At 38.9% G+C, this 17,270-nt stretch overlaps 1 protein-coding gene and 1 non-coding gene across 2 annotated transcripts in view; both read left to right on the forward strand.

Annotated features, from left to right (window-relative positions):
* lmtk2 (lemur tyrosine kinase 2) overlaps positions 1 to 17,270 on the forward strand; it is a 39,938-nt gene that overhangs the window by 17,058 nt on the left and 5,610 nt on the right. The window contains exons 3-12 of the mRNA XM_002931972.5: positions 1,128 to 1,272; positions 2,466 to 2,539; positions 3,731 to 3,849; positions 5,085 to 5,172; positions 8,758 to 8,891; positions 9,632 to 9,716; positions 10,691 to 10,812; positions 11,044 to 11,193; positions 12,798 to 15,501; positions 17,120 to 17,261. Of these exons, the coding sequence (XP_002932018.3) occupies positions 1,128 to 1,272; positions 2,466 to 2,539; positions 3,731 to 3,849; positions 5,085 to 5,172; positions 8,758 to 8,891; positions 9,632 to 9,716; positions 10,691 to 10,812; positions 11,044 to 11,193; positions 12,798 to 15,501; positions 17,120 to 17,261 (3,763 nt within the window). The remainder of the gene's footprint in view (positions 1 to 1,127; positions 1,273 to 2,465; positions 2,540 to 3,730; positions 3,850 to 5,084; positions 5,173 to 8,757; positions 8,892 to 9,631; positions 9,717 to 10,690; positions 10,813 to 11,043; positions 11,194 to 12,797; positions 15,502 to 17,119; positions 17,262 to 17,270) is intronic.
* Positions 9,314 to 9,373, forward strand: mir338-2 (microRNA mir-338-2). The gene has a single exon (NR_049698.1). It is a non-coding gene; the product is annotated as a microRNA mir-338-2 (primary transcript).

The following is a 17,270-nucleotide window of genomic DNA, read 5'->3' on the forward strand; positions in this document are numbered from 1 at the left end:
GAAAGTCTCCCATAGGGCTCAATGGCACTCTTCAGCTCCAACCTGGCCCAAGGAAAGTCTCCCATAGGGCTCAATGGCACTCTGCAGCTCCAACCTGGCCCAAGGAAAGTCTCCCATAGGGCTCAATGGCACTCTGCAGCTCCAACCTGGCCAAAGGAAAGTCACGATACCGAAGCTTGAATGAATCCGAGCAATCGGAAACAGTGCAAAAAACTTTCTGACTTTGAAACTTCAGTGCATGTTTTTGGAAACCTCCCACAGGACTCAAATGGCACACTGCAGCTCCAACCTGGCCAAAGGAAAGTCTCCCATAGGGCTCAATGGCACTCTGCAGCTCCAACCTGGCCCAAGGAAAGTCTCCCATAGGGCTCAATGGCACTCTTCAGCTCCAACCTGGCCCAAGGAAAGTCTCCCATAGGGCTCAATGGCACTCTGCAGCTCCAACCTGGCCCAAGGAAAGTCTCCCATAGGGCTCAATGGCACTCTGCAGCTCCAACCTGGCCAAAGGAAAGTCACGATACCGAAGCTTGAATGAATAACAAAACTTTTATACACAAATTGACGCATAGTATGAAAAAGTTGTGGAAATTACACACAGACTTTAATGAATGGGCCGCTAGTTATTTAGTTTTCTCTGTGTATGAGGTGCATTTATCTATTGCTTTGCTCCTGGGTAGCGAAGTAAGTCTGCATTCTGTCTGTTGAAAATCTATATATAATGTTACTTATACAGCGCTGCGGAATATGTTGGTGCTTTATAAATAAATGTTAATAATAATAATATGTGGTGCTAGGTAGTGATTTTATTTTTAACAAAAGAAATGTAATTATATAACACCATTTATGTGATAAATATTTACACATTTTCAGCATAAGACTAACTCTCTGACTGTTATCGCTGTAAATGTAGTGTCTGTGGCACCCACATTAAAAGACTGTAGTTCCTGTGCTGTAGATTCTATGGTACTGGTCATCTGCTGTTGATAAATGTTAACAAGATAACTTTTCTTTAACACATTTCCCCTGGCTTTATATTTTCCTGTAATTTACAGTATTTATTTCTTGTTCTCTTGAGAACATAAAATGGGGATTCTGCTGAATGCAAATTTGATTTTGCTTTGTTGTAGGAATTTGAGGATCATTTTGATGAGGAACTTGATTTTACACCTCCCGCAGAAGATACCCCATCAAATCAGTCTCCTGCTGATGTTTTTACTTTAACTGTCCCAACTGTGTCTCTCTCTGTTCCTTCCCAGCTACAGGCAGCTCAAGGTCAGTTTTTGGATTGCTCATATCTGAATGATCACATTTTTACAGATAAGCTTTTTTTATTTATCAAATAACTTTGAACAGACTGCATGCTTCAGGCATACATAGCAAAGTGTAACACTGTGTATGATCTTGCCAAATGAGCAGATTTTTACCAAATTTGGCCACCAGTGCTCTGGACCAATTTGGGACGATCTGTTCATCTGACCCACTGGGTTGGTTGGTTGCCGGCTTAATCTGGATGTACACAGTTGGCAGCTTTTCTGGCCTGTGCATGGCTACCTTTAAGTAAACATTGTTTGCAAACAAAATGCATATGAATGTGCTGCAAATACTTTGATATGTGCAGTTTATAGCAATGGCACCTTGGGCTCCTTAAAAAGGCTACTTCATTAGTTTGAAAGTGCCCCATGTTCCAGTAAAGCAATGCTTTGTTATTTATCTGAAAATGTTCATGACATTCATATTGACATCTGGTGCATTTTTGTAGCATTTATCACCTTTGTTGGTGAGAAGAATGCAAAATATACTTTTAGAGAGATGGGTAAAGATTATGATGGATCTGGGCAGGTATGAACAAACCACAGACAGGCTTATTTTCTGCTTAAACTTGGTCTCTGGCTCCCTTTTAATCTAAAGTTGGTATGGTATCAGTATTAAGGTGCCCTTGCACCCACAGCTTATTGCTGACAGGCCTTCCCGGCAGATATCTGGGCAAAAATTGGGGTGGGCTTATCGGGAGAAAGATCCACTCGTTTGGCAACCTGGCCAAATGAGCAAAACTTATAGTATGTGGCCACCTTTAGACGAATAGTAGCCATACCTTACCTGGCTATCATGTAATATACTTGCATACCTTGCCTTGCCTTCAGAAATTCTCAATGCTAAACCCTGTAAAGGCTTACATGTAATGTGCACATTTAAAAAAATAAAACCTTATAATAATGCTGACTGTATGCGCATGTACTTCTGTTGCAAGCTCTGCATGTTAGGCAACCTTATTCCCAGAACAATGCAGAAAGTTTGTCAGCAGATTGCAGCCCTGTCTCTGTTTAAAAGGCATTATAAATCTTATGAATAAAGCCTGTTGTTCCTTCCTGCATACTGCAGATTTTTCTCATTCCGGTTTTACCACCCCCTTCATGCATTGCAGTTCAAATCTGTTTTACCAGTTTTCTTTTCCTCCCCTAACACAGATTTATCAAAGTACCAAATACCTCGTCACAGTCTGAGCTACATCCAGGAAATTGGAAATGGCTGGTTTGGGAAGGTAAGTGTGTTACTTTGTTCTGTTATTGACTAAATATTTTATACAGCTTAGTGATCTTAATGAAAGATCTGAAGGCTCTGCTCTGATCCTAAGCTATTAACTGCTAAGCATTGCAAACAAAAAATTAGTCATTGGCACTGCTGCATTATTAATAGATTTTATTAGGTTGAAGTGAATATCAATTTTAAGTGGATGATACTTATATATTTAAAGGCATGACATAGCATGACACCGTGTACATTGCAAATTGTTCAATCTACAATTTAAAATTGTATTCTTGAATAAATTCTTGAATATTGTTTCCCCTACTGAATGTAACTGGAGGAGTCCTGGCCAGACTTGGTTGTTTAATATTGAGTGCTTTTCTCATATCTTCCACTATGTGGGGCATGGAAGCATTTTTAAGCAGTGCAGGTATCAGGGAGCTGCTATCTTGTTACCTGCCCATTGTTCTGTTGATAGGCAGAGGGTGTGGATATTTCAGCTTGCTGCACAGCAGTAAAAAGACTGAAGTTCACCAGACCACAAGTCAAATGGCTAAGGGCACCTGGGAAACTAAGAATATGTCTAACCCAACTTCAAAAAATGATGGAGGAGCGCTAATAACTGATGCATTTTGTGAAAAACATGTTTTCTCGGACAAATCCCTTTAATCTTGTGTGGACTCCTCTAAAGGCTCTGAACTGCAGTGCCTGCCCTAAACATTCAGGTTTTTTCCCATTTCAATAAGATGTCATCCTTTAGTATTTGCATTTACTAAAATGTACATGTTTTTGCCTATTCTTAGCAATAGCAGTGCAAGTAGCACCTGTAAATCTACTCCATATGTCAGGGTTCATTTGAGTGATTTATCAGTGTTCACAAGACTTTTTATTAATGCTTTTTTCACCAAAAACACACCGCTTTATTTATGCTCTGTTTCTCCCAGATGGCCATAACTTGAGTAAAAAGGCTAAAACACAAACATGAAAATCTTCCTTATTAAAATTATACAATCGGAACACAGCCAAATTCCTGCTCACAAGTACACACCTTATTTGTATGCCTACTGAGTTTTGGGGCTTTGCAGTTGTGGTTATTTGCCTGCTACACTACTAGATTGCATGTCTGCTTCCTCTCAATTTAAAGTAAGCAAGGGTATACGCTGTTTGTGTCACTATGTAATAGACTCCATAATTCTGTTTCTTACAGGTACTGCTTGGAGAGATCTACAGAGAAAACAGTGTAGCAAGAGTGATTGTGAAGGAATTAAAGGCAAGCGCTAACCCCAAAGAGCAAGATCACTTTATAAACCATGGAGAGCCATACAGGTACATTTATTGCTGGGAAGTTATGTATCTTGTCCCCTACTGTTTAAGAAGGCAGAAATAATCAGAGATGTATAAAAGGGCTGACATAGGCTTCAGCAGAGAACTGCAGCAGTCAAAATACCTCAAATCACCTGTCGCTCTTCTCCCAAAATGACGGTAAATGGACAAATGCTGTCTGAAGGCAGGATAAGCAAGTGCAAATAGCAAGAGATGAATATATATACATACGTGTAGCATGTACTGTGTTTGGAACTGCTTGTAGAGAAGAAAATAATTAGTTTGTGTCTTAAATTTTACAAATGAGGCACAATTCTGCATTTTTACGTAGGGGTTAATTTACTAACAAGCGCTAAATTGCAGTTATTAATGTGTGAGAACTTCTGCATTCTTTACTTGGCAGATGGTTAAACACTATCTATAGACTTGTTAAAACCTTAGAATCCTTCCTTAGGGATACCAAGCAATAACTTTTTAAGTTATGAGATGGTCCATAAGAAACGATGATGTTTCCATAATTTATTAGTGGTTGAATCTTTACTGAAAAGAATCAAGGTCTGTTTAGCTGACAGAAGGCTCGAACAAGGTTTGTTTCTAGGCAAATGTAATGTGCCGAGATTTCTATTTCATTTTCTGATAAGCACCTCAAGTCCTGTTAGGATTCATAGCAGGGATATAAGCTTTTCTCTATAGGTCAGAGCCACTGTTTCCAATAAAGTAAAATATAGGCTACATGGTCCAGGTTTTTTGCATCTCTGCTAGCAAATAATTTGCCATGTGTACCATGATCCTTAGCCACAAACATCTAGATAAAGGTGTGCTGTAAATCTTGAATTTGTTTTAAAGGGACAGTATATACACCCTTAATCAACATGAGTTGAATAGGGCTTGTGCTAAATACACAATGTCATGAAAAATCTTTGGTTTTTGGTATTTCTTGAACTAAATAGGGCAAAGTTAGAAATTCAAGCTACTCCACTCTACACTGCAATTTCTATATTTTTAAGGTTTAAAAAAACATGTTTACTGTTTGTTAAATAATGAGAGTATAATCTAATGTACCTGAACTTGAATGAAAGATACCAGGGCTATTTTGGGTGACTTTCATCTGACTAAATACAGGATTTAATTTTGGCAGTAGCCCATCAAATAAAACGTGTGTTTTAATACATATAAAAGGCTAAAATGATTGTGGCTGAATTTACTTATCTTTTATTCACTTGTCAATTGTTTTTCAGTTTTCTTCATCATCCTAATATTGTGCAGTGTGTTGGGCACTGCATTGAAACCATGCCCTATCTCTTGGTGTTCGAGTTGTGTGACTTGGTAAGTCAAGTAAACAAAATGACTGTATAGTACAAGTATGGGGCCTATTATCCAGAATACGTGGGACCTGGGGTTTTCCTGAGAAAAGAACATTTTTTAAAAATTGGAATTATGTGCTTAAAACGGCCTTCCCGTAATTTGGAGCTTTCTAGATAATGGGTTGCCAGATAACTGATCCCATACCTGTACTTAAGGGCATGAGATAGCAAATGGAAGCATCTCTTGTTCATTTAAATATTGTGCATTGTCTGGATTTTTTTTTTTTTTTAAATGTGTTTTTTTTTTTTGTTTTTCTTTTTTTATTAACAACCATGTGTCTGGTACATTTAACCAGTGGAATATCTTTTCCATTGTGCTCTATAATTGTGGGCATGACAGTGTGTCATTGTCTGCACAGAATAGTTATCAGTGTGAAGCTTTGATAAGTTAAAGGACAAAGAAAGAGATGCATATGTTATAGGGCCTCTCCCCATTTAAATTGTACCACCCACACTCCCTGACATTGCCTCACAACTGGTAATAAAAAGTAGCTTAGCACAATGGGGTCGGCAGCCACCATGTCTGTCTGCTTGACTTCCTCTTCCTAGCTCTCTGGCAGCGATCACCCACCAGGATACAGTGCAACTAAAGGCAGGAGTATATTGGCTTCAGCTGTGCATGTTGCTCATCAGTCATTGTCTGTTTTTTTGAAAAGGTAAAATGTTTAAAATATATTATGTATTATTTGGTAAATCTAGAGCATTGTTATTTTAGTGAGCAAGAACTTAACTGCATCCTTTCAGTTTTCTTTTCTGAATCACTGCCATTTGTGATTTCTAGTAAAAATGTCTGATTCATAACAGACTTCATTAAATGCTATTCCAAGGTCAGTTACCTTCTTGTCTTTCTTATGAACGAGGAGGCATTTTTATAAAGATTTATGGCTAACATTTAGTCAGTATATCAAAAAGTATGATTGCTTTATAACAAGTTTTATTATTTATAGTAAGGTGAGTGTCTTTACACCTTAGCCTGAATGACTAGAGTCTGGAGGTATTTATGGCAAATCTCTGGGTATTGTAATGTGTAAAATGTAAGGAATTTATGATATACTGTTCTCCCTAGCGGCTCATGGCAGCATAGTAGTAACCTTACTATCGCATTACTCTTGCACGTCTTATATTTGGGTCATAGGTTGATATGCTCTCTGTCCAATGTCTCTAGGGTAATAGCAGCAGTAACTGTATGTGATCTAAACTAAACCTATTCAGGAAAGCAATTATTCATTTAGCGAGGGACTGTGCTTTCTGTACTTTGGTGGGCCATCTGCTAAAGCCAGCTGCTTGGGAAAATCAACTCTGTGGTTATATGTAACCCTGCCATTTCCCTAACCTTAGCACATCTGTAATCTGACTGCCTGTGTAAGGTAGCTGCCTTAAGGCTGAATGCAACTGTTCAAGAATGAGGAGAATGTTACAAGTATATTGTGCATCAACCAATTTACATAGCAAGCAATAAATACAGTAAATACAACTTCCCCAATTGTGATAAATGTCAGTATGTCTTCTTAAGCAGTGCCAATGGTTTAAAAAGAATACTTGTGTGCTACTTTTAAATAATTTTCTACCACCAACATGTCCAAGCTGTGAAATAAAGCTTAAGATGAACATGTCCTTTTAAAGGAGAAGTAAAGAGTAGGCTAGAATCGCTGCACATTGTTATGGGCTTCTATACCAGCCCAAAGCAACTACTTGCCCCCAGCACAGCGGTTCTCAACCTGTGGGTCGGGACCCCTTTGAGGGTCGAACAACCCTTTAACAGGGATCGCCTAAGACCATCGGAAAACGCATTTTCCGATGGTCTTTGGAAAAATTTTATGGTTGGTGGTCACCACAACAGGAGGAACTGTATTAAAGGGTTGCGGCATTAGGAAGCTTGAGAACCATTGCCCCAGCAGTTCCCCATTATCTTTTCTATTGATTCATATGCTTTGTGCTGTTGTTACTGAGCTTAGGGACTGCATAAAACTGAGTCACAATACAAGGTTAAATAGCAATTCATTTAGTTATTAATTATCTGGTAGCTCACAAACCAGTGCAATTTGGACCAGGATTTAATAAAAGCTCTCCTTTTAATACCATGCCGCAGGGGAGTTTATTCATCTGCACTTGGGCGTACACTTGTGCACAGTAGAGTAAAAATGTACTAAAAATACTACCTATATCCTGCTGCAAATTTCAGAAATAGTAGCCAAAAACAATCCTGAAATCAAACAAATCTGCCACTAAGTGTTAAAGGGTTAGTGACACTTTTACACATTTCAAGTTCTTTTGACTGTTCTGGTAGCGTATCTGCCCATGTATGAGACCCCCGACAACCCCCCCCCCCCCCCCCGTTGATACCTGCCCAAAAATCGTACAGGTGTCAATCAGGTCCCTAGGGCCAAACGATCAAATTAGATTGATATCGGGAGAAGATCTGCTCATTTGAGAACCTCGCCAAACAAGTGGATCTTACCATGTATGGCCACCTTTATTAACATTAAATTTGGACGGAGGGGCAAAGTTTAGATGAACAAATCATATGTAAGCCAAGCCCCAGCCTGTTGGGTCTTTGGGTCACCCCTGAAGTCAGACACCTACCAAGGGTAAAGTAGCTGCAGTGACAGGTACACTGACAATTTACTTAGCTTTTCCATGGTGCCTTTAGCACAGATTCACATGTGCACATGCGCAGTAAAGCTGAAAAGATAAGGATACAGCTAAGCTGAGCTAGGTGGCAGCATCTAACCATTTAAAAATAATAGTCTCCCTACAAAAAAGTGGTTTGCAAGAAAGCCGTTTTATTCCTGTTACGTACTTGCCTTTTAGGAAACTGAGGTTTACAGGCATGCTTCAAAATGCTCAGAGAAGCAACATCTGCCTTCTCACAAAAGTACTGTAGTAGTAGTAGTATTGTACTGGGAATTTTGTACCCAGGGCTACCATAGAAATGAACCTAGTTTCCCTGCTTTTAGAGGTGAATTGTTTGCATCTCTAAGCAGTATCCAAAACTGACTGCCATTATAGTAGTGTAGTATAGTAGCTACAGAGGTAATGAGTCTATCAGCGGGAATGTAGACTAAATATATGGAGCTCATGGCCCAGTTATAAGCAATTCTGTTTTGCAGAGCTAGGGCCCTTTGTTCATTTCTGACCTATGCAATGGGGGCAATAGATTTATATGTATTTTTTAAATTTATGTAGCACAACTTATGTATGGAGCGCTGTACAGCAAATCAGTAATACAGAAACGGGTAATTACAATAATATAAAGTACAGTTACATTAAAGATTAGGTGCTAAGTGGCAAAGAGACAAGAACAAGGAGATCAAAGTTTCAAAATACAAGTCTTGTTTATGTTTGACCTTTAAGTTATAAAATGTACTGTTTCTCTGTTTAATGATTTGCCTTACTCTTCTTTAAAGTGTAGTTTACCTTTCAAATACATTAATATGTGTCCAAAACTATTAAACTGCAAAACTTTAATAACCTTGTTGAATACTTAGAAGTTTTTCTGAACCGGCAAATGAGCCCACTAACTTCTGCCTCCATTTTTCTTTTGCAGGGTGACTTGAAAACTTATTTAACCAATCAGAGAGAGAAATTGAAAGGGGATACAGAAATTGTGCTGCTCCAGCGAATGGCTTGTCAGATAGCAGCAGGACTTGCCATAATGCACAAACACAATTTTGTGCACAGGTATGTACTATTAGCAGCAACGCAAAACCTAGGGGACTGACGAGCGGAGACGGCACTGGCCCGGTCCGTTTGTCAAATTTTAAGTCAATGTGGCCCCTGAGCCTAAAAGTTTGCCCGCCCCTGGTCTAGCACATGGGATGTAAAATGGCTTGCCTAGCACTATAAACATTTAGTAAACCTATACAGCTCCATAAATGTTCACATACCCAAACAATATTGCCACAGGAGCAAACAGAGGCATACACCCAAAGAGCAGAGATGAAGATGATTTACACCTTATTCAGAACAGTTTCTTGCAGAAATCTTTATTTTTTTTATAATTCATGAACTTTAAATGAAGGATGTGTATTGCAAAGAAGTCTGAATGAGTGGAATTAAACCACCGTCTCCATTCCACTGAGAGGCCATGTGTTTACTTCTGGCAACAATATCCTGATGCCGTCTGAGTGTGCGGGAAAGCTCCAGCATCAGTGATTTTGTTGGTGGTGGTAAATAAAAAGCATCTTAGACTCTGCTTTGGACTTCGCATTTATCATTGTTTTAATGTCTGATTAACTTTGTGCATGTTATTTTAACATGTTTCCTTGCACATAGAAATGTAACTTTATCATAACTCATTGAGTATACTGGTAGCTACCATCTGCTTAAAGAAATCTGTTTTGAGTTTGGTTTTCTGATTTGGTGAAATAACTGTTACGTTTGCATTAGCCGCGCTTTTAAACGTTGTCTGTATTTTTCAGTGATCTGGCGCTCCGGAATTGTTATGTTACATCCGATTTAACCGTAAAAATAGGAGACTATGGCATAGGATTCACTAGGTATAAGGTAAGTAGGGTTTTTGGGGTTTTTTTTTCTTCACTTCTGTAAAATCAGTGTCAACATTCTGATTAGAACACTGATACTCCCATGTTGGGAAGCTGTTTTGTTCAAAAGTAATTGCATTACAATTTTATTTTTAACTAATTTATTCACTGGAGGGCACTTTCCCTACCTCTTTATATAAAAGTGGCTCCTGCCACTGACATATTAGATCTCAGGCATACTGTAAATAAAAAGATTTAGCCTCTGGCCGACATGGCCTTATCTAATATTGGGGTCTCTTTTAAACACTGGGCAAATTTGCCCATACGTAGTAACCCAGTAGCAACCAATCAGTGATTGGTATTTTTTAGCCATGTTGAACAATTCAAGTGAACATCTAATTTAATTTGGTTGTTATGAGTTACTGCCCAGGTACAAATTTGCCCAATGAGCCCCGAATTAAAATTTGCTGAAGCCACAATACAGAGTTTCTCCCATATATGTGTGTGATTACACAGACGCAAATTGCACCCATGACAAAGAAGCCAGCTGAATGATCTTGCTTATACACCTAATTTTTGTGGTGTCATGTAGAAAAATTAGGCAGAAAGGTGACATTGCATTTTAAGCCTGATCAGCATGTGTTAAGTATAGAGGGCTTCCTTGCACCTTTGTGTCCATTTGCATTTGGAGCTAGAAGTGGCTATTCATGGGTTTTTGGTGTGAAAACAGAAGCAAACTTGCTTGAGCTAAGCCTTAAGTTGTTGTGGCCCTATGGATTCACTACATGTTTCACTTAGCAAGAAAAGCCACACAGAACACATTTTGTAAATATATTTCAAATGCAAACAAGAGAATGGGCTACGTGTAAATGCTATTTAATAACAGAAACCTACATACACACTGTAGGCTGGATTGTGTTCTGTGTCCTGATGAAAAATGAATATAACTTTTTTTGTTTCTTTGTAATATAATCTAATAGATTTTTGACATTTTAGGAAGACTACATGGAGACCACTGAGGAAAAGTTTATTCCTGTTAGATGGACTGCTCCAGAGTTAGTGACAAGCTATCAGGATCAATTACTAGTGGCAGATCAGACAAAGTCCAGTAATATTTGGTAAGGTGTGTGTGTGTGTGCCCAGAAAATGCCTGTCTTTATACATGTGGCTTAGTCCCAGAATTTATCTAGATTTTATTTAAAAAAAAAAAAGTGTGATGTCCACTGCAGAGTGCCATGATTGAAGCACATAAGGTCCAATAATGAGTGCCACATGTCAAACTGCAATACATATGGATACATAATATCATAATGCATAAAAAAACCTATTGATGATTTTCTTATCTCCAGGTCACTAGGGGTAACACTTTGGGAGCTATTTGAAAATGCAGCCACTCCCTACGAAGATCTGTCAGACAGTGAAGTCTTGGCTCAAGTCATTAAACAGAGAGAAGTTAAACTTCCTAATCCGCAACTGGAACAACCGTATGCAGACAGATGGTAACGTAAACTGTTCTAATATACTGGAGTGTGAAGGCTTTTTCAATTGCAAATAACTTGTCCGCAAAAACCTTTTATCTTTTCAGTCTCCTTGTGTGATGACACAAATGTATCTGCTTGCTATTATTCACTGCAAGACTTACCACTGATATATCCATCCATTGAGTGGTCATACATCCCAGCAGGCTTGGATAAGTCTGAACAGCCCTTTCCTGCTAAAGGACCCACAAACATAGATTTAGCTGATTTCTTTTTAGTATATTGAACAGTACTGCACTGTACAGTTAGGTTTTAGCATGGCAGCCAACATTATTGTGTACCTTGCTGTTCCAAACACAGTACTTAAAGGAGAAGGAAAGGCTAATAAAGAGTTAATCTCAAGCTGCAGGCATACCTTCAGTTCTCTCAATAGTGCCCTTAAGTCTCCCCATATTTCACCTGTTCAGATGATCAGAAGCCAAACAGGAAGAAAAAACGCTGAGTTGTGTAAAGAAAGTTCCCATAATGCCTCACTCCTGCACAGAGACCGAGACTGAGTGTACATGCTCAGTTAGTTAGACTATGAGTCAGCTTCCTGCTGATTGGCTCAGATCCACATTCCTAAGGGGGGGGAGTGAGTTCTTAGCATTCTTGAGGAAAGGGGTAGCAGGAGAGAGCTGCGTGTTTTGAATTACACATGAATTACAGACACAAGAAATCCTTTTTTTTTTTTTTTTTGTTTTAGAGAAGTCAGTGCAGCGTTTCTGTGAGTGCTTCTGGCTGTATTTACATAGACCTTTCTGATAAAGCTTACTTCGTTTTTATCTTTCTTTCTCCTTTAAAGGGATAGGTGAATATTTCTTGAAAATGCAGAATTGCACCTGTTTAAATAAGTTACTGTTACTTGTGGTATTTTTAAAGTGAATATGATGACTGAGGTGTCATGTACTGAAAGGCACTAAGTTTGCCGAGGAGCAGTAACCCATAGCAACTAATCAGCAGGTAGCATTTACTGGTCACCAATTTAAAAGCAGTCTTTTTATTGGGTGCGATTGGTTACTGTTCCTGGGCAAACTTAGTGCCTTTTATTACATGTATGTATTTTTTTTCCCCCCTCCCGAGGAACTACAAAAGGCTTGAAAAAAACATTTGATGATTGCCTTGTGTGCCATTGCCCTTAAAACCATCACTTTGGCCATATCTTTGGCCATATCAGTCTGTTTTAGCAAGGCATGTTTGTTCTGTTCTTTTATTAAGATTAAGACTGGAATGTGTAGCTGGGATATAGTTATTCCTGGGGTCACAGACTATAGAAAGAAGCAATCTTTAGTATTTGCTTAATTATTAAAATACCCTTAAAGCTTCTTTATACAGGGCAACTCATGTGCTGTTATTAAGTTTATCCTTTATGTAGCAATGTTTATATGTATCTTTGTAGACCCTAATGGTCAGACACAGCGGGTCCATGCCCTGTAATGCTGCATAATAAATGTAGTTCCCTAGGGAAGATAAGGGGCATACTTATAAACCCCCATGTTGGGTAGCATAAATATATTGTCAAGCTAAATGATTAATTTCTTGTTTTTAATACACTGCTCAACCAATTAATTTTCTTTCTGTTGAAGGTATGAAGTTTTGCAGTTCTGTTGGTTAACTTCAGACAAAAGACTCACTGCTGAAGAAGTCCATAGACTACTTACATACCTCCGCATGCAGAGCCAGAAGGAGACGGAAGATGACTTTGAACAACGTTGGAATTCTCTTAAACCAAACACTAGTAATCGGCAAGCATCTACAAATAACTTGGCTTTTCCAATCTTGGAGCATTTCAGTGGCGATGAGCTAAGCCAAGAAATGGATGAAGTTCTTACTGTTACTGAAACGAGCCAGGGGCTTAGCTTTGAGTATGTATGGGAGGCAGCCAAAGAAGACCACTTTGAAGAGCAGGGACACTCCGATTCTGATGCTACGGTCAATTACAATAGTTTATTTTTCCCAGTGCCTGTTGATGTTTTACAAAAGCCAGGTGTTGATGCAGAACAAGGGAAGCCAGAACACAGTGGGCGCGACAACACCCTTGGTGCTTCGGAAGTTGTTCCAGTATTTGATTCCCACAATGTTTCGGTTGCCAATGAATATTATATTCAATTGGAGGAGCCAGGAGAAAGCAGATTGGACTTTGATAATAAGAAACAAGAATCAGAAAGTGCAACTTTGCAGTTTATTGCCCTTAATGAGCTCAAATCATCTGGAACAAACATAAAATCTGATTTTCTTCCATTTGAAGCTGAACATCGCCATCTACCAGAATATCTGCATGTTTCTAGTGACAGTTTTCCATTCTATAACTCAATTAAGAATGTTGATTGGTCTGATAAAAAGCCTCTTGGTAGTACTGTCCGTGAGCTTCCACTACAAAATGGTCTTCACGCTGACAATCCCTCCCTTCCATTTTCTGAAAGCTTTAAATATTCTGAAAAAGAGTCCACTATTTGGGGAAATATTCTAGAGACTGACCCCGTTGTACTAAATGTGGAGGAATTGTCTGAAAACTTCCTGTTTCTTAGAGAAAATCATTTGTTATCTGACTCTCTGTTTAAGGGAAACAAAACCTATGAGCCTCAAGCAGAATTTTCAAGTAAAGTCAGTTCGCAAAAGCTCTTTGAAATCTCCCACACAAACAGTTTGGATGTGGAACTCCAGCTTTCAGAGTTAAATTCATCTGTGCTCCAGTCAAATAAAACTAGTTTTGATAACTCTCCACAAACTGGGCAAGAGAGTGGTCTCAAAACAGAGTTAACCTTGCCCTTACCTAATACAGAAGGTCTGACAAATGATTTTTTTGTAACCTCAGTGAGACCTGGACTCACAGATAACCAACATACAGCTATTGAAGTTAAGAACGTAAACCATGCAAGTGAAGGTGTACCGAACAGCCAGCTTGCTCCTAAGAGCCATGCTGCAATAGATGATAGTATTGATCTTTACAGATCAGGCAGCAATGAAAATATATTTGTTCTGCCAAGCACCAAAGTGGTTAATGATGATGCACCTTTAGGGCAAGCGTGCCTCAACTCTGTAGAAGCTCCTTCACCCCAGCACCACACAGACAGTGCCAGTGTGAATGATGATGACCTAAATCCATTCATTGTAACGTCTGCTGTTCCATCTGATTCTACAAGTCAGGATAGCCTGTTAGATGATAGTTCAAATTTTATGCCGTCTTTGGTGCCATCCATAGGAACCCCTGATTCTTTAGACTCTTTAGATGTTCAGAATGTGCTAGAGACTCTGGAAAGTGAAGAGCATCAGAAATTTGGACATTCCGATAAACCTGCTGATAGCGGCTACGAAACGGAGAACGTGGAGTCTCCAGAGTGGACATCTCATGCTAATGGGCAGTTAGGCCATGACCCTAATGAAAGGAATGGAGTGTCTGCTGCCACTGCTCCGATTATAATCATATCAGATGCTGACCATCTGTTGGATGATGTCGGCAAAACCCAAATGCCTACAGATGTAAGTCCCAGTTCTTACAGAGACTCTGCTTATTTTTCAGACAATGATTCTGAGCCTGAAAAGAGGCCAGAGACCAATTCAAATCTGCCAGTATTACTCACATTTTCAGTAACAGGATCATTGTCTGAATCCACTGATAAAGTAATTAGCCCCGAGTTAGCTGCCAAAAATGAAACAGAGGTGGAAATTGTGTCACAAAAAGATGACCCGAGTTTTCCACTGCAGTCCGTAGAACAGGTAGAAACCGACCTGAATAAACATGAGGATTCAGAGGAGAATGAACATTATGAAGAATGGAATGATTTTTCACCCAGTTCTGAAGATGATGCAAACCATTTTTCAGCTGAACCAACCCGCCCAGAAAATGATGAGGATTTTCTAAACCCTTTTGGAGCATCAGAGATCTTTTCTTCCATGAATAAACTGAAAGAGATGCCAATTGTAAGCCTCCCTGATGCTCAGAAATTGAAAGAGCCTGATATGGAAGGGAAATACCTGGGAAAACTCGATGCATCTGGCCTGCTGGATTTGTCATCAGAGGACGGCATGGATGCAGATGAAGAAGATGAAAATAGTGACGACTCTGACGACGATATAAGGGCTTTTAATCTTAACAGTTTTAGCTCTGATAGTGATGATGACATCGTCCATCCTGTTCCTGTTGTTCATGTGGAAAATGATGACGGAAGGCACCTAAAAAGCCTAATAAAATCAAGCAAACCTGCTACTGACATGTTCTCTGAACTTGAGAAAAGGAGCAGTAAAGCTGTGAGCTTCTTTGATGATGTCACGGTCTATTTATTTGATCAGGTGAGTGTCTGCTAGCCATGGCCGGCACGTTAAACACTTATTCTGGCCCTTTATCCCTTGATAAGCCTGATGTATTCTGCCACTTTTGTTTCAAATGTTAGCTTAACATATCTATTTATCAGAAGCTTAAAGTGACCTGCTTACAGGAATAGTTCACCTTTAAATTAACTTTTAGTATGTTATAGAATAACTAGTTATTAGCAACTTCTCAGTTGGTCTTCATTTTTTAATTATTTGCATTTCTGTTCTGACTCTCTTCAGCTTTTAAAAGGCTGTCACTGGCCTGGCAGCCAAAAATGATTGCTCTGTAGAGCTACAATTTAATTGTTTCTTATTATCATTCAGGCCCTTTCCTATGCATCTTACAGTTTCTCATTCAAGCTACTGCCTCATTGCTAGGGTAATTTGAATCCTACCAACCATATAGCTGCTGAAATTCCAAACTGAAGTGTTGCTGAATAAAAAGTTAAATAACCCAAAAAATTTCAGAATGTTTCAGAATAGCACGCTCTACAACATACTAAAGATTAATTTAAAGCTGAGCAACCCCTATACCCCAACTATATGGTGCTGGCTACCCAGTTTGTGTTTCTATGACCATCATTAATGGTTTGAGTGTTTCCATGTGTGTGATGTTGGGCAAGAAGGCATTACCTTTTAAATGTATATGAAGCTCTTGCTGTTGACATTAGATCCTGAATTTGGCTAATTATAAGATTCAGACTCATCATTGGTCATTTCAGATATACAATTATGATTCTTAAAAGGTTAGCTTTTCATATGATGTAGACAGACATTGCATTTGTCCTCATTTTTTTTATTTTTGTGTTTTTTTTTTAATTATTTAGCTTGTTGTTAACCAACTCTTCATTTTAGGCTAATGTCCCACTGGGAGATTTAGTCACTGCCATTTTTAAAAAGCGAGTTCCAGCAACAAGTCGCTCGTCTTTTCCTAACAAGCGATTACTAGAGATTTCAACAACAGAGCGATTCTGTTTCCCACAAATCCAAGTGTCATATTCCCCGCCCACAATTAGAAATTACATTCAGTGCAATATGGGGAAATCGCAGCCACTTCCCACTCAGTGGGTTTTACTTTTAGCGATCCCAATGCTTTCTCTGTAAAATCGCTCGAAAAAGGGTCTTATAGCAATTTGGAGTGATAAGCGGTTTTAAGTAATATCATCTGTTTAGGTACTGATGATTTATATTCTTCTCTATGTAGAGACAAAACAAGCGACTTGATGCTGGAACTTGCTTTTTAAAAATCGCAGCAACTTAATCTCTCCATGGGATATTAGCCTTAGAATTTCAGCAGGTGTCTGGTTGCTAGAGTCCTGTTTATGCTAGCAATCACTGGGTAGATTGAATAAACAACTGAATATAAGACATTTTTGGAAGCTGATGAGCTATTCCAGTTGACTAAAGCAAAGTCTGTATGTCTTGGAGACCCGTTACTTTATTGCATATTATAGAAACTTCACCTCTTGGCTGAACAGCTGACAGACCTGTTAATACTATTTTGTGGCCCCAAAATAGCTGACCCCTTGTTTGCTGAAAATAATTTGAATTTTAAAGTTTGGTGCACTTAATTATTGTGTAATTTTAATTTTTTTAGGAAACTCCAACCAAAGATCTTGGTTCTCAGGTGGTGGATACAAACAGCCAAATCTTTAGTAGCTGTCCAACTACTCCTCCTCCACCCCCTCCAAGTTACCTAAACCGGTTTACAAACTCTGAGAGTTCTACTGATGAAGAAGGTAAAGAAA

This window comes from Xenopus tropicalis, chromosome 9, assembly GCF_000004195.4.
Source record: "Xenopus tropicalis strain Nigerian chromosome 9, UCB_Xtro_10.0, whole genome shotgun sequence".
Lineage (NCBI taxonomy): Eukaryota > Metazoa > Chordata > Amphibia > Anura > Pipidae > Xenopus > Xenopus tropicalis.